Source organism: Doryrhamphus excisus, chromosome 21 (assembly GCF_030265055.1).
Source record: "Doryrhamphus excisus isolate RoL2022-K1 chromosome 21, RoL_Dexc_1.0, whole genome shotgun sequence".
Taxonomy (NCBI): domain Eukaryota; kingdom Metazoa; phylum Chordata; class Actinopteri; order Syngnathiformes; family Syngnathidae; genus Doryrhamphus; species Doryrhamphus excisus.
Genome location: NC_080486.1, coordinates 4,053,524 through 4,076,265, shown reverse-complemented (window position 1 = coordinate 4,076,265; position 22,742 = coordinate 4,053,524). Strand labels below are relative to the sequence as shown.

Genomic DNA, 22,742 nt, shown 5'->3' with positions numbered 1-22,742 from the left:
TTCACACAATAAATGTCTACCACGGGTTAATTACAGCCATAACAGGAGCCCATGTTATTATGTTTTATTGTGATTAGTATGATTGTGTTACTTTTGTACAGCTTCTAACATTATTAGAGCCCTCTAGATGTGAAATAACACCCCTATAGTCACCTTCACACAATAAATGTCTACCACGGGTTAATTACAGTCACAACAGTAGCCCATGTTATTATGTGTTATTGTGATTAGTATCATTTTGTTACTTTTGTACAGCTTCTAACATTATTAGAGACCTCCAGATGTGAAATAACACCCCTATAGTCACCTTCACACAATAAATGTCTACCACGGGTTAATTACGGCCACAACAGGAGCCCATGTTATTATGTTTTATTGTGATTAGTATCATTTTGTTACTTTAATACAGCTTCTAACATTATTAGAGACCTCCAGATGTGAAATAACACCCCTATAGTCATCTTCACACAATAAATGTCTACCACAGGTTGATTACAGTCACAGTTCCACGTGTCCAAAAGGAGTAGGAAGAAGCAAAGCTTATTAAATCCTACCCCTCCATCTGGTACTTTTACAATGAGTAACTGTAACATTTGTTCACTTCCTGCTTTCCATAATACAGTTTAAGGTTTAGTTTTTTTTGTTTGTTTTTTTAATTATGCACCTCGTACCGAAGTATGAGGTGATATGACCATACAATGACATAATGGGTACCATAGTAACTGTTGCATTTGTTCACTTCCTGCTTTCCTAATATAATTTAAGTTTTATTTTATTATTTTTATTATTTTTGTTTTATTTTAGTTTTATTTTAATTTATTTTGTTAATTTTTTTTTTTTATTTAAAATTAAAAAAATAATAATAATTTTTTTGTCACATACCGAAGTACGAGGTGATATGACCATACAATGACATAATGGGTACCATAGTAACTGTTACATTTGTTCACTTCCTGCTTTCCTAATATAATTTAAGTTTTATTTTATTATTTTTATTATTTTAGTTTTATTTTAGTTTTATTTTACTTTATTTTATTAAATTTTTATTTTTTAAATTTTAAATTGAAAAAAATGTTTTTAATTAATTTTCTTGTCACTTACCGAAGTACGAGGTGATATGACCATACAATGACATAATGGGTACCATAATAACCGTTACATTTGTTCACTTCCTGCTTTCCTAATATAATTTAAGTTTTATTTTTTATTTTATTATTTTATTATTTTTATTTTAGTTTTATTTTACTTTATTTTATTAATTTTTATTTTTTTAATTTTTAAATTTAAAATTTAAAAAAATATTTTTAATTATTTTTTCTTGTCACGTACCAAACTATGAGATGATATGACCATACAATGACATAATGGGTACCATAGTAACTGTCAATATAGTCATTTTTTACACCATGAAACATCACTTTGTTATGCCTAACTCTGTTTTATTCATTATTTTCTGAATTTAAAGCACAGCGTGTTGCGCTAATCAATGCTGAGTGCCACAATCACTCCCTCCCAACCGCCATCTCCTATGCAATCGACTGTGAGTGTTTGTCCGTCTGTTTCCGAGAGATAGGAGCCTTTTCGAATCTCTTGTGAGAGTCTTTGGGAATGTTACATGTTTCTTTATCCGCCGTGAACTTGTGTCCTTTTTAAGTCTTTTACATAAAACACAAAAATGCCCCCCCTCGACTCATTCGCCCCATTCGTCCTCGAACGCAGTCATGCAAATTTCCATCCCGGCCGGTTGAAAAAGGATGAAATGCAAAGATGTAATCGTAATAGGGTGATTTGCAGGTTACAGAGTATTATGGTTTTGTTTGGGAATGCTAAAAGATTCATCATATTAGCTCCGGAATGTGTTTCTCCTCACAGCTTTGTGTTGGATTTGGGGAATTGATGTCACATTGTGTTCGATTCATTACTAGAAATGCCATGAGAGGATTATGGTATTATTGTCTGTGTAGGTGATAGCAGGTAGACATTTTACTGAATACAGATACAAATGTGTCTGTGTTTACATGCTTATCCATGTAAATTATGCACAGGTTGTTTTAATGCCTTGCGCTGGAAAGCATCAATAAAGGTTGTTAGCGATATTAATCCGTTCCAAAATGTCTGACTCAGACCAAAATGTATAGAAATATCTCATTTATTGCTGTTCATTGGTTCCTGACCTGACCGTGATATGTGAATTTTTTTTTTTTTAATTGAATAATTTTATGGGCCGCACGGTGGTCGAGTGGTTAGCGCGCAGACCTCACTGCTCACTGAGACCCGAGTTCAATTCAGTTTGGCTATCTCTGTGTGGATTTGCATGTTCTCCCCATGCATGTGTTGATTTTCTCCGGTTTTCCTCTCACATTCTAAAAACATGCTAGGTTGAGTGGTTAGCGTGCAGACGTCACAGCTAGGAAACCCGAGTTCAATCCCACCATTGGCTATCTCTGTGTGGAGTTTGCATGTTCTCCTCGTGCATGCATGGGTTTTCTCCGGGTACTCCACGTTCTCCCCGTGCATGCGTAGGTTTTCTCCAGAAACTCCGGTTTCCTCCCACATTCCAAAAACAGGCTAGGTTGAGTGGTTAGACGCAGACCTCACAGCTCGGAAACCCAAGTTCAATCCCACCCTAGGCCATCTCTGTGTGGAGTTTGCACGTTCTCCCCGTGCATGCGTAGGTTTTCTCCGGGAACTCCGGTTTCCTCCCACATTCCAAAAACATGCTAGGTTGAGGGGTTAGCACGCAGACTTCACAGTTAGGAGACCCGAGTTCAATTCCACCCTCGGCCATTTCTGTGTGGAGTTTGCACGTTCCTCCCGTGCATGCGTGGGTTTTCTCCGGGAACTCTGGTTTCCTTCCACATTCCAAAAACATGTTAGGTTGAGTGGTAAGCGCGCAGACCTCACAGCTAGGAACCCCAAGTTCAATCCCACCCTCGGCTATGTCTGTGTGGAGTTTGCGCGTTCTCCCTGTGCATGCGTTGGTTTTCTCCGGGAACTCCGGTTTCCTCCCACATTTCAAAAACATGCTAGTTCAAGTGGTGAGCTCACAGATCTCACAGCTAGGAGACCCGAGTTCAATCCCACCCTCGGCCATTTCTGTGTGGAGTTTGCATGTTCTCCCCGTGCATGCGTGGGTTTTCTCCGGGTACTCCGGTTTCCTCCTACATTCCAAAAACATGCTAGGTTAATTAGCGACTCCAAATTGTCCATAGGTATGAATATGAGTGTGAATGGTTGTTTGTCTATATGTGCCCTGTGATTGGCTGGTGACCAGTCCAGGGTGTGCCTATCCCAGACAGCTGGAATAGGCTCCAGCACGCCCTGCGACCCTCGCGAGGATATGAATGAATGAATGAATGAATAAACAGGATTTCTATGTTCTAACTACAAAAACATTTGATTTATTAATACGGCTTCAATTATCACAGTCAAAACCAATTAATTGTGATGGTTAAGTGATTAATACATTAATCCATACGGTATAATGCGGTAGAAAATTGATGAATGGAATATTTTTGTAGTCAGAGCATAGAAAACCTTCATAATATGTTTTTTTTAAACATTAGAGACCTGTAGACATGAAATAACACCCCTATAGTCACATTCACACTCGCATCGCCCAATATAGTAGACATTATGATTGCAAAATTTGGGCAGAAACGTGTCATTACCCAAAAAAAAAAGGTATTGTATTATAGCTATAGCTACTGTATTATCGTATCTTATTCTGTTGAGATTAATTTCTGTCATAGCATGCAACCATACAAAAAGCCCAGTTATTTAAGCTAGGTTAGTCGCCATGATGCGAAGGTCGCTATTCACACAAGGGGCCGCTGATGCATCCTTGTGGTGTTTGAGTGGATTTTGTGTGCCGGTGCGACCTGTCAGCCCTGACAGCGCCTCTGCCCGCTTAACTCTGTTGGGTTTTAAAAGCTGTCAGCACTGGTGTGACTTAACTGCGCAGGGGACTTTGTATAGGGATGTAATTGCTGAGATGTGTAAGGATTGCACTTCGGTGAGTTGCGGTTTAAAGTTAAGGAGAAAGCCGTCGCAGGAAATGGCTAAAGTTTCTATTTAGCATTTAAAATTTTGCATTCAGCTATTGTGTTGTCGTTCTACGTTGCTTCCTCTCTTAGATTTCTATGATGATATGAGGGATCACATTGAAATTAATGTCCGATTTTACATTGCGTGTGTACAGGTTGACGCTATTGTAACACTGGGCGGGCTCGGGGGAAGATTTGACCAGGTGATGGCGACGGTGGAGACCCTCCATCATGCTCTGCCCATGACACAGCTCCCGCTGTTGGTCATCCAGGAGACAAGCCTGGCTTATCTACTCAGACCTGTGAGTATATCATGTGCTGAAAATACCAAAAATCTAGTCACCCAGATTGGTATTGGTATCATTTTGTTACTTTTGTACAGCTTCTAACATTATTAGAGACCTTCAGATGTGAAATAACACCCCTATAGTCACCTTCACGCAATAAATGTTTACCACGGGTTAATTACAGCCACAACAGTAGCCCGTGTTATTATGTTTTATTGTGATTCGTATCATTTTGTTACTTTTGTACAGCTTCTAACATTATTAGAGACCTCCAAATGTGAAATAACACCCCTATAGTCACCTTCACGCAATAAATGTCTACCACGGGTTAATTACAGTCACAACAGTAGCCCATGTTATTATGCTTTATTGTGATTAGTATCATTTTGTTACTTTTGTACAGCTTCTAACATTATTAGAGACCTCCATGTGTGAAATAACACCCCTATAGTCACATTCATACAATAAATGTCTACCACAGGTTAATTACAGCCACAACAGGAGCCCATGTTACTATGTTTTATTGTGATTAGTATCATTTTGTTACTTTTGTACAGCTTCGAACATTATTAGAGACCTCCAGATGCTAAATAACACCCCTATAGTCACATTCACACAAAAAATGTCTAAAAAACGTAATTATGTTTTATTGTGATTAGTATCATTTTGTTACTTTTGTACAGATTCTAACATTATTAGAGACCTCCAGATGTTAAATAACACCCCTATAGTCACATTCACACAAAACATGTCTTAAAAAATGTCATTATGTTTTATTGTGATTAGTATAATTTTGTTAGTTATGTATAGCTTCTAACATTATTAGAGACCTCCAGATGTGAAATAACACCCCTATAGTCACCTATAAACTCTTATTATACATCGTTTGCACCATAATGACACCCGCTAGTAAGGAATCTAGTGAGCTAACAAATTAACCTCAAATGTAATTATTCTAAACTTACCACTTCCACACGGAAAGGGATAAGAGCATTGTTTCACTCTATTATGTCGGACATGCCATGGCTGATTTCATGACTTTATGTGTGTTTGTGAGGTTTGGGTAATAACAGTATTAGAGACCTCCAGATGTTAAATAACACCCCTATAGTCACATTCACACAAAAAAATTCAAAAAAAATGTCTTAAAAAATGTCATTATGTTTTATTGTGATTAGTATCATTTACTTTTGTACAGCTTCTAACATTATTAGAGACCTCCAGATGTTAAATAACACCCCTATAGTCACATTCACACAAAAAAATTCAAAAAAAAAATGTCACTTCCACACGGAAAGGGAGAAGAGCATTGTTTCACTCTATTATGTCGGAGACCTGAGAGAGTGGTTAGCACACGGACCTGAGAGCTAGGAGACACGAGTTCAATTCCACCCTCGGCCATCTCTGTGTGGAGTTTGCATGTTCTCCCCGTGCATGCGTGGATTTTCTCCGGGTACTCCGGTTTCCTCCCACATTCCAAAAACATGCTAGGTTAATTGGCTACTCCAAATTGTCCATAGGTATGAATGTGAGTGTGAATGGTTGTTTGTCTATATGTGCCCTGTGATTGGCTGGCCACCAGTCCAGGGTGTACCCCGCCTCTCGCCCGAAGACAGCTGGGATAGGCTCTAGCACCCCCGCGACCCTTGTGAGGATAAGCGGTAGAAAATGAATGAATGAATGCATTTCTTCTAAACTTACCACTTCCACACGGAAAGGGAGAAGAGCATTGTTTCACTCTATTATGTCGGACATGCTATGGCTGATTTCATGACTTTATGTGTGTTTTTGAGGTTTGAGTAATATTTTAATTCCATAAAGGACGATCAGGACACCCTTCCGTATGATAACCAAGACATTGTGCGAAAACCGGAGACGTATTTTTGTCGGTAATTTCCTGTCAAAAGCCAAAAACCCGTCAACGTGAACTTGACTGCTTATTCGTCTCTCCGAAATCCTTCTCTGCCTCGCACAGCTTCCTCCTTCCTCCTCACGCTGTTAAATAATCAAGAGCATTCACACTCGTGTGCTCTTATGGTGCCCCACTTTTCTGTTCTGCGCCAGATGAAGCGAGCCCTGTTTGATGCCTCCTCTATGCCAGACACGTCCTCACGTCCCTCAGTTGATTGCCTTTACAAGTGGGCCTAGCAGTCACCCATTTGTGAGCCTTAGCTTCCATTTTTTTTTACGTTGGCCTCCATCCTATTTCCCTCCCTTTTTCTCCGATGTTGTTTACTTTCTTCACGGGAGACTGCCGCTCTTCCCGATGATCCCGTGTAACGGTTTGGGCAACCCTCGCTCCCTCGCTAGTTCTTGTCATTATTCCAAAGGCGTGTTGTCATTTGCTGCTTCATACCTCGACACCTCCAATTAATCTTACTTCAGTGTGGGTAAATTAAGCTCATTTGTCAAACGTGCCCGCCAATTCGCCGACGACTGATGAACGCAGATGCCTGTACATGAAGGTGAGCGCGACCTTTGAGAAGCCCAGCGGCGGTTGTTAAAGTTACAGTAAATATGTAATTGATGTGGTTACAAGGTGCATATCGATTAATCAATGGTTAAGAAATGGATCTATTGGCTGGAATTGGTTGTTGATTAATTGCGTCTTTAAGCAATCAAGGTAAAATGGGGTACATTAATTGGCTGCAACCAGAAAAGGTTTGATTCCGGCTTAAGAAAAACATTGAGGATACACTATTGCAAAATGTATTTGTTCTACATAGAGGTGTCTTAAGTGTTTTTTGTTTTTTTTGTCTGCAGCAACAAGAAAACATTTTTTAAAAAATGTAAAAAAAAAAAAAAAAAAAAAGTAATTTTACAAGACAATTCTTTGTAAAAAAAAAAAAAAGTCAAAATATTAAAAGAAAAAAGTCATACTGCAACCAATTTGTTTTTTAAATATTTCTTGAAATATTTATTTTCTTTAAACTCATAATATGAGACAAACAAAACTAAATAAAGTTGTATTTTTTATGGTTGGAATAGTGATAATATTAAGTGAATAAAGTGAAAATATTACGTTCAGAAAATGTAGATTATTGAAGAAGAAAAAGAAAGTTAAAATATTTAACTTAAAATAAAATAAAACATTAAAAAACGGCAGCAAAAAAAGAGCAAAAGCTGAAGTTGATAATAATAATAATAATTGGAATAGTGATGATAATATGTGAATAAAGTGAAAATATTACGTTCAGAAAATGTAGATTATTGATTAAGAAGAAAGTTAAAATATTTAACATAAAATAAAACATAAAAAACAGCAGCAAAAAAGAGCAAAGGCTGAAGTTAATAATAATAATAATAATAGGATATAAATAATATATTAATTATAGAATAATAATAGAATAAAATGATAATAATGGAATAATTGGAATAGTGATGATAATATGTGAATAAAGTGAAAATATTTGGAAAAACATAAAAAACAGCAGCAAAAAAGAGCAAAGGCTGAAGTTGATAATAATAATAATTAATAATAATAATAATAATATATTAATTATAGAATAATAATAGAATAGAATGATAATAATAGAATAATTGGAATAGTGATGATAATATGTGAATAAAGTGAAAATATTAAGAAGAAAGTAAAAATATTTGGAAAAAACATAAAAAACAGCAGCAAAAAAAGAGCAAAGGCTGAAGTTGATAATAATCATAATAATTAATAATACTAATAATAGCCTTCTTCACCTACCACAAAGCTGAGATGCATTTTTTGTATTGAAATTGACACGTGTTGCTTTACAAAACCCTTCATCCTTTATGTATTCTGGTTACAGGGCACCCACAGACTGGGGGTAAACACGGGCCTGGAGGGGGACTGGTGCGGCCTCATTCCAGTGGGGGGACCCTGCCTAACAACCACCAGTGGCCTCAAATGGAACCTAAGTGAGTCTCTTTCATCTCCTCCATCAAGTCCGGTGCAGGTTTCATTTTTCTAGTGACATCTAGTGGCTTAAATTATACAATGCCATTTTACAAATGGTGTCCAGTCCTGCAGGTAGTGCATTTTATATATTTTATATATATATTATATTTTTATTATTTATTTTTTAAATATATTTTTATATATATTATATTTTTATTATTTATTTTTAAATATATTTTTTATATTATATATTTTTATTTTATATTTTTTATATACATTTTATATATTTATATATTTTCTATAAAAAAATTTGACTGTTCTGTCAAGGCACACTGTTCTAGGGCTATATAAACATGGAACCTACCAACAGAAAGATGAGATTGACATCTTTCATTAGAAAAAACAAGTTTGTTTCTACCTTTTTCCGTTCTTTAGTAATCAGCATTAGAACATAGGTAAGTTTCAGGAAAATTTCAGTTCCCAACTAAAAAAAAACAGAGCATATTTGATACAAATTTTGCTTTTGTGACAACACAAACGACTAAACAAATGCACCACAACACAAAAAAGGGTTGTTTTATGTAAAAATAACAATTAGCTTAGCTTAAAATTGTCATCCGTTACACATACATTCTGCACAATACGATCAGAAATTGATAGTTGATGCACAATTATGCAACATTTCAACATTCGAGTCGACTAAGTACTAATTTAGCACCAAAACGAGGCAACTATGACTAGTTACAAACATTTATATCGGAAACCGGTGCCATAATGATACCGATTTGCCGTACGCATCCCTTAGCCCCCGAACCGAGCTTTATAACCAGCTGGCTTCTTAATGACTTGGCACGTTCGAAACCTCCTCAGCATACCAGGGAAACCTGCACCGTCTGTCAGTGGGAATTGCGTGTTTGCTTTTTTTTTTTTTGGTGGGCATCCATCTTGTGTTTGTGAGGAGTCTGCACACTTGATCAAGCACGTTGGAGTCCTCTTGTTTGGTTGTGTTTGAATTGGAGTGTGTGTGTGTGTGTGTGTGTGTGTCAGGGGAGTCTTCCAATTTTATTCATTAATGTTTGTGGTTTGAAGAGCCCAGGTGTTGTGTATTTACTCATCACATGTGTATGAGTCCAATGTAGACGCATAATTAATTATGTGTGTTTACAAGATCTCTTTGTCTGGGATTTAGAGGAAGTAAAATTCATTTATTTTCTACTGCTTATCCTCAAAAGGGTCGCATGGGGTGCTGGAGCCTATCCCAGCTGTCTTCGGGCAAGAGGCGGTATACACCCTGGAATGGTCACCAGCCAATTACAGGGCACATATAGACAAACAACCATTCACACTCACATTCATACCTATGGACAATTTGGAGTCGCTAATTAACCTAGCATGTTTTTGGAATGTGGGAGGAAACCGGAGTACCGGGAGAAAACCTTGTAAACTCCACACAGAGATGGCCCAGGGCGGAATTGAACTCGGGTCTCCTAGCTGTGAGGTCTGCGTGCTAATGACTCGACCGCCGTGCCGCCCAAAATCCTGTTTATGACCTTCTAAATATGTTTTTTTAGCATAATTTAGAGCCTTTTAGACATGAAATAACACCCCTATAGTCACTTTTATACGTTTTACCCAATATAGTATACATTGATTCATTCATTCATTTTCTACCACTTATCCTCACGAGGGTCGCAGGGGGTGCTGGAGCCTATCCCAGCTGTCTTCAGGCGAGAGGCGGGGTACACACTGGAATGGTCGCCAGCCAATCACAGGGCACATATAGAAACAATTATTATTTATTATTATTATTTCTTGGGGTTTTATGACTCATTCAATGCCATCTTCTCTGATTTTGGATCGACATTTGCAATAAAAATGAGTTCTAACACATCGATTGTTCCACCTGCAATAACACTCTCCTCCTCTCTAATGAACATAAGCTAATGAGCTAAATAGCGACGAGAGCCCTGACGAAGAACCATAAATGAATACGAGTTTAGAATTTTAAAAATATATACTTTAACATTTTCCTATAATGCATTTTGTCCAAGCAACACATTTCATTGGTTCCTGCCGGGGCGCTGCGATGATGTCAGCCTCCCTCTGGCTTCCTCTGGTAGACAGAGGCAACATTGCAGCACCTCTGCAGCCACCCATCTATCAATTTTCTATGCCGCTTGTCCTCTTTTTATTTTAAACTCATATTGGTACTTGTATTGTACATTTCCTAGCTATCTTTGGAGTGTTGGGTTGCTGTGTGATGACTTTAGCCTTATTTGTATAAGGCTTTGAATGAAAATATATATACAGTACAATTTGTTGACAATGAATAAATATCATCTTTGCTGGCTCCATCAATAATTCATAGAAATTAATAATTGGCCAGGCCCTTGACAAGCTAATAAGCTAATAAGCTAAATAGCGACGAGAGTGTCCATCACGTCACTCGCTCAGCCCTGACGAAGAACCATAAATGAATACGAGTTTAGAATTAAAAAAATATATATACTTTAACGTTTTCCCATAATGCATTTCGTCCAAGCAACACATTTCATTGGTTCCTGCGATGATGTCAGCCTCCCTCTGGGCTCTGCAGCACCTCTGCAGCCACCCATCTATCCATTTTTTATGCCGCTTGTCCTCTTTTTATTTTAAACTCATATTGGTACTTGTATCGTATATTTCCTAGCTACCTTTGGAGTGTTGGGTTGCTGTGTGATGACTTTAGCCTTATTTGTATAAGGCTTTGAATGAAAATATATATACAGTACAATTTGTTGACAATTAATAAATATCATCTTTGCTGGCTTCATCAGTAATTCATAGAAATTAATAATTGGCCAGGCCCTTGACAAGCTAATAAGCTAAATAGCGACGAGAGTTGCCATCATGTCACTCGCTCAGCCCTGACAACGAACCATAAATGAATATGAGTTTGGAATTTTGAAAAATATATACTTTAACGTTTTCCCATAATGCATTTCGTCCAAGCAACACATTTCATTGGTTCCTGCCGGGGCGCTGCGATGATGTCAGCCTCCCTCTGGGCTCTGCAGCACCTCTGCAGCCACCCATCTATCAATTTTCTATGCCGCTTGTCCTCTTTTTATTTTAAACTCATATTGGTACTTGTATTGTATATTTCCTAGCTACCTTTGGAGTGTTGGGTTGCTGTGTGATGACTTTAGCCTTATTTGTATAAGGCTTTGAATGAAAATATATATATATATATACAGTACAATTTGTTGACAATTAATAAATATTATCTTTGCTGGCTCCATCAATAATTCATAGAAATTAATAATTGGCCAGGCCCTTGACAAGCTAATAAGCTAATAAGCTAAATAGCGACGGGAGTTGCCATCACGTCACTCGCTCAGCCCTGACAAAGAACCATAAACGAATATGAGTTTGGAATTTTGAAAAATATATACTTTAACATTTTCCCATAATGCATTTCGTCCAAGCAACACATTTCATTGGTTCCTGCGATGATGTCAGCCTCCCTCTGGGCTCTGCAGCACCTCTGCAGCCACCCATCTATCAATTTTCTATGCCGCTTGTCCTCTTTTTATTTTAAACTCATATTGGTACTTGTATTGTATATTTCCTAGCTACCTTTGGAGTGTTGGGTTGCTGTGTGATGACTTTAGCCTTATTTATATAAGGCTAAAGGCTTTGAATGAAAATATATATACACTACAATTTGTTGACAAATTGTCTTCATCAATAATTCCACACAATCATCTAATTAATAATTAGCCAGTTGATTATTATGAATGGAAATGAAGACCCGGTCAGGCTCTATGCCATTCTTGCGTGACACAAAGGCTTTGAAAGTCCAATGAAATGCCTCCCTCACTTGTGTTCAAAGCTTTACGGTGATTAAAAATACATGCTCTTTCTACAAAGAAAGAGTTTTGGGCTGCTCATCACAGCCTCGCTGGGCCCGAGGAGACATTTTGCCTGCTTGCATCAGACAGGAGCGTATTAAAATATTTGCCTCATGTAAAAGTTCCGCATCAGATCCCGTTGTCTTGAGTCAATGCTGAGACGACTTGTAAGTTATTGGGGGAGATTTCCCTCCAGGGTTCAGAAAAAGCTGAAATACTCGTAGCAATATAGTCATTATATTTGAGTGACAGAACTAGAGCATAGAAAAATTGATCACAACCTAATAAACATTATTAGAGCACTCTAGACATAAAATAACACCCCTATAGTAATTCAGACCTGCAACAGAAGCCTGTCGTAGATCAAATCTGATGTTTGTGTGCCTCACCAAATATTACAGTAACATTACTGACGTGATTTATTAACATATTTGTGAAAAATTATGTTAGAGTGAAGACACAAAATTTTAACCCTGAAATGCCGAGGGTGATTTAATAATGTAGTATTGAGAGGCTGTGATTGTTCGGCTTGCAGAACATTATTTTTTGTTTTTTTATGACTCATTCAATGCCATCTCCTCTGATTTCTGATCGACATTTGCAATAAAAATGACAGTTCTAACACATTGATTGTTCCAATAAATGAATAAGAGCTTAGAAATTAAAAAATATATACTTTAACGTTTTCCCATAGTGCATTTTGTCCAAGCAAAGCATTTCATTGGTGCCTGCCGGGGTGCTGCGATGATATCAGCCTCCCTCTGGGCTCCTCTGGCTTCCTCTGGTGGACAGAGGCAACATTGCAGCACCTCTGCAGCCACCCATCTATCCATTTTCTATGCCGCTTGTCCTCTTTTTATTTTAAACTCATATTGGTACTTGTATTGTATATTTCCTTGCTACCTTTGGAGTGTTGGGTTGCTGTGTGATGACTTTAGCCTTATTTGTATAAGGCTTTGAATAAAAATATATATATACAGTACAATTTGTTGACAATGAATAAATATCATCTTTGCTGGCTTCATCAATAATTCATTGAAATTAATAATTGTCCAGGCCCTTGACAAGCTAATAAGCTAATAAGCTAAATAGCAAGGAGAGTTGCCATCACGTCACTCGCTCAGCCCTGACGAAGAACCATAAATGAACCTCTGCAGTCATCCATCCATCCATTTTCTATGCCGCTTGTCCTCTTTTTATTTTAAACTCATATTGGTACTTGTATTGTATATTTCCTTGCTACCTTTGGGGTGTTGGGTTGCTGTGTGATGACTTTAGCCTTATATAATTTGTTTCCTCAAATAAACATTTTCACGGCAAACGAGCGATTAGCATGCAGGCCTCACAGCTAGGGGACCCGAGTTCAATGCCATCCTCGATCCTCCATCTCTGTGTGGAATTTGCATGTTCTCCCTTTGCATGTGTGGAATTTCTCCAGGTACTCCGGTTTCCTCCCCCATTCCAAAAACATGCTAGATTAATTGGCTACTCCAAATTGTCCATAGGTATGAATGTGTTGGGTTGCTGTGTGATGACTTTAGCCTTATTTGTAAAATGATACTGTGAATCAGACTGTTCTATTTATGAAAAATTTGTTGAACCTTTCGGAACTAATTAAGGAAAATCCGAGGTCCTTGTGTCGGCGGGTCTGTTATATCACATGTTGACTATTTTATGTGCGTGTTTAATAATTCACACCGTTGTAGCGTTAGATTAGACGTAGTATGCATACGCGATGACACAGCTAAGCCGCGCTTGCAGTTGGTGGATGAAAATTTGTCCGTTCTCGTTTTTTTTTTTTTTTTTGTCAGGGGTGCTGATGAGTTTCTCATCTATAAATAAAAGAACGCGGTTGCAAACACGGGGAGAGTAAAAGCCATGAGTATGTTTGTGAGATGAATAGTTTACTGCAACCTGAAGGCTTAAGTGTTGCTTTATAAAACATTGCGGAGTAACTCTTGTTGAATTAGCTCGCTGACACGAGACATGACTGAGTGACGCCGTACGCTTGTCTGCATGATAAACGTAACGTGAAAGTTTACGCTACGTGTGTACAAGCTAAATCAATCCCTTCTATTTTTAGCACAAAAGCTCCTTTCCCAGATGTGTTTTTCATAACATAATAGAGTTCGGAGACCAGACAAAGACTTAACGTTTTCCCATAATGCATTTCGTCCAAGCAAAGCATTTCATTGGTGCCTGTCGGGGCGCTGCAATGATATCAGCCTCCCTCTGGGCTCCTCAGGCTCTGGTGGACAGAGGCAACATTGCAGCACCTCTGCAGCCATCCATCATTCCATTTTTATGCCGCTTGTCCTCTTTTTATTTTAAACTTATATTGGTACTTGTATTGTATATTTCCTAGCTACCTTTGGAGTGTTGGGTTGCTGTGTGATGACTTTAGCCTTATTTGTATAAGGCTTTGAATGAAAATATATATACAGTACAATTTGTTGACAATGAATAAATATCATCTTTGCTGGCTTCATCAATAATTCATGGAAATTAATAATTGTCCAGGCCCTTGACAAGCTAATAAGCTAATAAGCTAAATAGCGACAAGAGTTGCCATCACGTCACTCGCTCAGCCCTGACGAAGAACCATAAATGAATACGAGTTTAGAATTTTTTAAATATATACTTTAACGTTTTCCCATAATGCATTTCGTCCAACATATTTCATTGGCTCCTGTCGGGGCGCTGCGATGACATCAGCCTCCCTCTGGGCTCCTCAGGCTCTGGTGGACAGAGGCAACACATTGCAGCACCTCTGCAGCCACCCATCTACGCCGCTTGTCCTATTTTTATTTTCAAGCTCATATCGGTACTTGTATTGTATATTTCCTAGCTAACTTTGGGGTGTTGGGTTGCTGTGTGATGACTTTAGCTTTATTTGTAACTCAGACAAAGACTTATCATGCAACGTCAACCCCCTTCTGTTGCGTGCATAGTGATGATGAAGTGTAGCAAACATAAAAGATGACACGACACCATGTTTTGTCATGTTCGGTTAAACGTAGCAAAGATCTTTGCACCTCTTGACGCGAGGAATATATATTTCACTTGTACCATCAAGTCGATTGTGTTTTGAGGAGAGACGCAGGCCGTTTAAAGAGGCCGTGGATGACCACGGCTCAAAAGGCTCTTTGTCGGGGGAGCGCTGTCTAATAAAAGGACTGCACTGCGGTAATGATACTAAAGGAGGGAGAGTGTACTACTAAATAATGAAGAGACTGCAGTGTGGCAAAGGTAACAATGTAGGAGGCCAACGTACAAGTTTATAATGAAGTCACTGCAGTGGAGTTCGATACCGTCTTACTTCCTGTCAATTGCCATGTTTACATAATGCATTTCGTCCAAGCAAAGCATTTCATTGGTGCCTGCTGGGGCGCTGCGATGATGTCAGCCTCCCTCTGGGCTCCTCTGGCTTCCTTTGGTGGACAGAGGCAACATTGCAGCCACCCATCTATCAATTTTCTATGCCGCTTGTCCTCTTTTAATTTTAAACTCATATTGGTACTTATATTTTACTAGTTTTGGAGTGTTGGGTTGCTGTGTGATGACTTTAGCCTTTATTCAGTGACTTTGAAGTTGCTAATCCTAACGATTATGCTAACAGCCAAGTTTTTTTTTCTACTCTTGATTAGCCGTTAGCATGAAGCCGCGCCGCGCTGCGCTCTCGCAAGGGCGGTTGCTTAATTGGCACTGCCTACAGTAACACGTTTGAGACCCCTGCCAATTTATTTGCCTCATTCCCTGTCCTTTTTTTGAATTGCATTGCCCTTGCTGCCCCCCCCCCCTCCCCACACCCCACCCCCCACATGACATTGGGTGTCTTCGAGTCCCTGAATGCAGTTGTGGGTCCCTTAAATCAAATGCTTGGACTTGACCTGCCAGTACCAGTACCTCGACTTTGACACCAAATGACTCAGGACTTGACTCAGAATTCAGTCTGATGACTTGAAAATTATTATTTATCTGATACTATTTATACATTTTTATAAACCTATAGACATATTTATACACGGTTGAGGAGGGTTTTTTTTGCACGCAAAAGATGTCAATTTTACAGCAGTGGAGCCATAAAAATAATAAAAATAATTATGAATTAATTATAATTAATATTAATCATAATAATTAATTAATTATAATTAATTATTAGATGATTATAAGAATTATTAATTATTATATAATTAATTGTTATATTAATAAATAAATGTTATTATGACATAATAACCCTTTTGTGTTGGTTATGTTGTGGTATAGAGATAGCTATATGAGCTTTTTATATGTTTTCGTTTTAGTCGGGAACTGATATTTTCCTGAAACTTACCTTTGTAACATGTTTTCTGATTAAAGATGGGGGGTGCTGGAGCCTATCCCAGCTGTCTTCGGGCGAGAGGTGGGGTACACCCTGGACTGGTGGCCAACCAATCACAGGGCACATATAGACAAACGACCATTCACACTCACATTCATACCTATGGACAATTTGGAGTCGCTAATTAACCTAGCATGTTTTTGGAATGTGGGAGGAAACCGTAGTACCCGGAGAAAACCTTGTAAACTCCACACAGAGATGGCCGAGGGTGGGATTGAACTCGGGTCTCCTAGCTGTGAGGTCCGCGTGCTAACGACTCGACTGCCGTGCAGCCGGAAATCCTGTTTATGACCTTCTAAATAAGTTTTTTAGCATAATTTAGAGCCCTTTAGACATGAAATAACACCCCTATAGTCACTTTTACACGTTTTACCCAATATAGTATACATTCATTCATTCATTCATTCATTTTCTACCACTTATCTTCACGAGGGTCGCAGGGGGTGCTGGAGCCCATCCCAGCTGGCTTTATGGGAGAGGCGGGGTACACCCTGGACTGGTGGCCAGCCAATCACAGGGCACATATAGACAAACAACCATTCACACTCACATTCATACCTATGGACAATTTGGAGTCGCTAATTAACCTAGCATGTTTTTGGAATGTGGGAGGAAACCGGAGTACCCGGAGAAAACCCACGAGAACATGCAAACTCCACACAGATATGGCCGAGAGTGGAATTGAACTCAGGTCTACTAGCTGTGACGTCTGTACGCTAACCACTAGACTGCTGTGCAGCTTAGCTTCTGGAGACAATTTGGAGTCGCTAATTGACCTAGCATGTTTTTGGAATGTGGTAGGAAACCGGAGTACCCGGAGAAATTCTACGCATGCATGGGGAGAACATGCAAACTCCACACAGAAATGGAATTGAACTCGGGTCTCCTAGCTGTGAGGCATGCATGCTAACCACTCGTCCACCGTGAAAATGCTTATTTGAGGAAAAAAATGACTAAATATTAATACTAATAAGATACTTTATTCAACCCGGAAACAGCACTGTGTATTAATATAGTGTATATTTAAAAAAAACATTATATCTTATAACATTTAATCAAAGTTGGCAGGTATGGGATTGGCTTCTTTTTACATTTTTTTATTTTTTTGCTGTGATGTTCACAGATTCTTTTCTCCAGCTGTAGGAAAAGCACTTTGTGTAACTCCGGAGTAATAAATCATATTTTTTTCATTTTTTTCTGCAGACATGCTGCTGCTGAGATGAAGCATTACAGCTGATCTTTGTGTTGACTATTCAGTAGCATTTTGTTATGATGGCGAGTTTTATCTCTTTGTCAAACAGCTAGATGCATATGACACCTCTTGGTTCAGTAGCCCAGCCGGAGGCAGACATCTCCGCTCTTTTTAGATCTTTGTATATATGTGTGTGTGTGTGTCAGACGCAAACACACATTCTGACCTTCTAGTTCTATAACTTTTCTTCTTCTACTTTCTTCCCTTCTCCAGCATGGATATGAATCATTTTCTGTCTGCTGTTCAACACGATGCTAAGCCCCACTCGTCTTTTTCCTTTTATATCCTCCTCTCCTATTTCAGCACCATGAGGGTTGGTTGGGGAAGGAGTTCACCCAAGAGTGGCACACTCGTGCATATTTTCAGCCAAAACCCTTATTAGTTGTAACCTTGCCCCCCCCCTCCCCTCTACATGCAGCGAACCCTTCCATCAAGTCAAACACAAGGACATGCCATATTCCCCACAATCACAAGCCCCTAAACCCCCCCATCATTGACTTCCCACCAGAGACTGCTTTTCCTATATCTTGAAGGTCAACTTCAGCCACAAACTGTTTTTTTTTTTCCACTTGACGCTCCTCGACAAACCCAGCAGCGGCATCATAAACATTTAATGGACGCCGGCTATCGTGGCGAAGCAGATGGTGCTGACACTGCGAGATGCCAGCCCCGGACTTATGTCACGGCCCATCAATAAGAGTATACATAAGGACACTGATGTGATATTTACTGGGGTTCTTCTTGTGAAGAGCCGCTGCTCTAAAACAAACTTAGCTGCGCTTGTGATGCAACATTTCGTAAAGTGGATAGGTACCGTAATCCCTCGTGTATTGCGATTAACTGGTTCCAGACCCGACTGTGATAAGTGAATTTCCATTATTATTATATATAAATAGAATATTTTTATAACTACAGCACAAAGAACCTGTTGACAACCTTCTAAAAACATTATTAGAGCCCTCTAGACATGAAATAACACCCCTATAGTTAGCTTCACGCAATAAATGTCTACCATGGGTTAATTAGAGTCACAACAGTAGCCCATGTTATTATGTGTTATTGTGATTAGTATCATTTTGTTACTTTTGTACAGCTTCTAACATGATTAGAGACCTCCAGACGTTGAATAACACCCCTATAGTCACCTTCACGCAATAAATGTCTACCGCAGGTTAATTACAGTCAGAACAGTAGCCCATGTTATTATGTTTTATTGTGATTAGTATCATTTTGTTACTTTTGTACAGCTTCTAACATTATTAGAGACCTCCAGATGTTAAATAACACCCCTATAGTCACATTCACACAATAAATGTCTACCATGGGTTAACAGAAGCCCATGTTATTATGTTTTATTGTTATTAGTATCATTTTGTTACTTTTGTACTGCTTCTAACATGATTAGAAACCTCCAGACGTGAAATAACACCCCTATAGTCACATTCACGCAATAAATGTCTCCCACAGGTTAATTACAGCCACAACAGTAGCCCATGTTATTATGTTTTATTGTGATTAGTATCATTTTGTTACTTTTGTACAGCTTCCAATATTATTAGAGCCCTCCAGATGTGAAATAACACCCCTATAGTCACATTCACACAATAAATGTCTACCATGGGTTAACAGTAGCCCATGTTATTATGTTTTATTGTGATAAGTATCATTTTGTTACTTTTGTACAGCTTCTAACATGATTAGAGACCTCCAGACGTGAAATAACACCCCTATAGTCACATTCACGCAATAAATGTCTCCCACAGGTTAATTGCAGTCACAACAGTAGCCCATGTTATTATGTTTTAGTGTGATTAGTATCATTTTGTTACTTTTGTACAGCTTGTAACATTATTAGAGACCTCCAGGTGTAAAATAGCACCCCTATGGTCATTTTTACACTCATATTACCCAATATAGTAGGCATAATCATAGAAAATAAGCCATTTATGACATCACTAAGAGTAGTGATGTATTGTAGTATGTATTGTAGTAGTGATGTAGTATGTATTTCTAAATACATTTCCAACATTATTAGAGATCTCCAGATGTAATAGCACCCCTATAGTTATATAGTAGCTATATAGTAGACATAATCATAGAAAATAAGCTAAGTTGTGCATGTGGTTGGTGCAACAAATGTCTTCCGGACGTGTGGACAGGAAGTGACGTCGGGGATTCTGATTAGCAAAATAAAAGCCTGTTTTTAACATTATTAGAGATCCCCAGATATTAAATAACACCCCTATAGTCGCTTTTACTACTAACAACTCAGCGATAAACATTACATGAAACTTCAAACTGTAATTTCCAAATGTCCGCAAGGTATGCTGGGTAGTCCATCAGCAACAATATGAACTATGGATCTCAAGAGCGTGTTAACTCCTTGTTTACTTTTACTGCAACGTTGTTGCATTCGATTACAAAGCATTGTACTGTAGAGCCTTTACCACGACCCCGAATACCCATAATCCTCCTCTCCTCTGGGTAATTTGTTGTGTAAATACACCGCCCCCCCCCTCTCCCCTGTACAGAAAACGGGCCCTTTCAGCTGTGGCGTGCTGCAAATGCAATTACAGGCAGCAAACATCCCCATTGTTATCACTGGAGGAGGGTGCGACGCTCATTTGGAGCCCCCGCTATTGATCTGTATCAGCTCTGAGGAGGGGATTACTAATGAAGCCATTTAAAAGGCTCAGTAAAAAAACAATGGCAAGACTATTTCCCAAAAGAGACTGAGACTCCGCACTCGACGTTTATTTCATATTTGTCTTCCTCTACTGTGTTTTGGGGTTCGGCGAATCGCTCCATTATTAAGCCGTTTTATTTCGTTGTGTTTTGTGTCAACTCGGTAACGTAATGCTTGTTTTGGAGTCCATGAAGCAGGGGAAGTTTTTGTGTTGATTTTCTTCGTTCTTTGCTGACTTTGTTCTCTCGTGTTCCCTTTTCTTCCGCAGAAAGACTTTGAAGGGAAACAATAAGTAACCAATAGAGGCCCAATAGTCACAACAGTAGCCCATGTTGTTATGTTTTATTGTGATTAGTATCATTTTGTTACTTTTGTACAGCTTCTAACATTATTAGAGACCTCCAGATGTTAAATAACACCCCTATAGTCACCTTCACGCAATAAATGTCTACCACGGGTTAATTACAGTCACAACAGTAGCCCATGTTATTATGTTTTAGTGTGATTAGTATCATTTTATTTACTTTTGTACAGCTTCTAACATTATTAGAGACCTCCAGATGTGAAATAACACCCCTATAGTCACCTTCACACAATTAATGTCTACCATGGGTTAACAGTAGCCCATTTATTATGTTTTATTGTGATTAGCATCATTTGGTTACTTTTGTACAGCTTCTAACATTATTAGAGCCCTCCAGATGTTAAATAACACCCCTATAGTCACCTTCACACAATAAATGTGTACCATGGGTTAATTACAGTCACGACAGGAGCCCATGTTATTATGTTTTATTGTGATTAGTATCATTTGGTTACTTTTGTACAGCTTCTAACATTATTAGAGCCCTCCATATGTGAAATAGCACCCCTATAGTCACCTTCACACAATAAATGTCTACCATGGGTTAATTACAGTCACAACAATAGTCCATGTTATTATGTTTTATTGTGATTCGTATCATTTTGTTACTTTTGTACAGCTTCCAATATTATTAGAGCCCTCCAGATGTGAAATAGCACCCCTATAGTCACCTTCACACAATAAATGTCTACCATGGGTTAATTACAGTCACAACAGTAGCCCATGTTATTATGTTTTATTGTGATTCGTATCATATTATTACTTTTGTACAGCTTCTAACATTATTAGAGACCTCCAGATGTGAAATAACACCCCTATAGTCACCTTCACACAATAAATGTCTACAACAGGTTAATTACAGCCACAACAGTAGGCCATATTATTATGTTTTATTGTGATTAGTATCATTTTATTACTTTTTTACATCTTATAACATTATTAGAGACCTCCAGATGTGAAATAACACCCCTATAGTCACCTTCACACAATTAATGTCTACCATGGGTTAACAGTAGCCCATGTTATTATGCTTTATTGTGATTAGTATACTTATTTTTTACTTTTATACAGCTTCTAACATTATTAGAGCCCTCCAGATGTGAAATAACACCCCTATATTCACCTTCACGTTAATTCCAGTCACAACAGTAGCCCATGTTATTATGTTTTATTGTGATTAGTATCATTTTGTTACTTTTGTACAGCTTTCTAACATTATTAGAGACCTCCAGATGTGAAATAGCACCCCTGTAGTCATTTTTACATTCATATTACCCAATATAGTAGGCATAATCATAGAAAATAAGCCATTTATGACATCACTAAGACTTCTGCTTGTGGTTGGTGCAATAAATGTCTTCCGGACGTGTGGACTGGACGTGACGTCGGGGATTCTGAGTTGAGTTTTAGCTGGATTACAGTAGCCCGTGCTATTATGTTTTATTATGATGATGATGATTATTAGTAAAATAGAAGTAATGATATTTCCCATGCATAATTTCTTGCGCAATAGCGCCGTAAGTAACCAATAGAGGCCCGAGTCTCGTCTAAAAATGTACTCTACTAGACCGCTAAACATTTGAACCGATTGACAGGCCAGAAATTGCTTTCTGAATCTAATTTGCTGCAAACATGCAAGAGTAGTCCCCGCTGATAAAAAGTAAATTAAAGTGATTGTCTTATGTCGTTTGGCCCGTCTTGTATTAGACACAGTCCAACACTCCCACACTCTGGGGTGCTCCTCTGCTCAAATTGCTCACGGCAAATGGCGTGTGAACAAATGTAATGCTAAATGGAATAGTGGCACGCAACCGCTGTTACAGTTTATCAAATATTTTGCATGAGTAAGCCCAACCCCCCCAGCTTTGACCCCCACAAAAAAAAAAACAGGAATGTAGTTTTGCATTGCTTTCCTTGTTAATTCTTGTGCTTCCTGGTGTGGCCACTTGAGGTCACTGT

At 38.4% G+C, this 22,742-nt stretch overlaps 1 protein-coding gene across 2 annotated transcripts in view; it reads left to right on the top strand.

Annotated features, from left to right (window-relative positions):
* The window catches only part of tpk1 (thiamin pyrophosphokinase 1), a 65,096-nt gene that overhangs the window by 39,925 nt on the left and 2,429 nt on the right, over positions 1-22,742 (top strand). For both annotated transcript variants that reach the window (XM_058060119.1, XM_058060120.1), the window contains exons 7-8: positions 4,202-4,348; positions 8,119-8,227. In XM_058060119.1, coding sequence (XP_057916102.1) covers positions 4,202-4,348; positions 8,119-8,227 — 256 coding nt within the window. The remainder of the gene's footprint in view (positions 1-4,201; positions 4,349-8,118; positions 8,228-22,742) is intronic.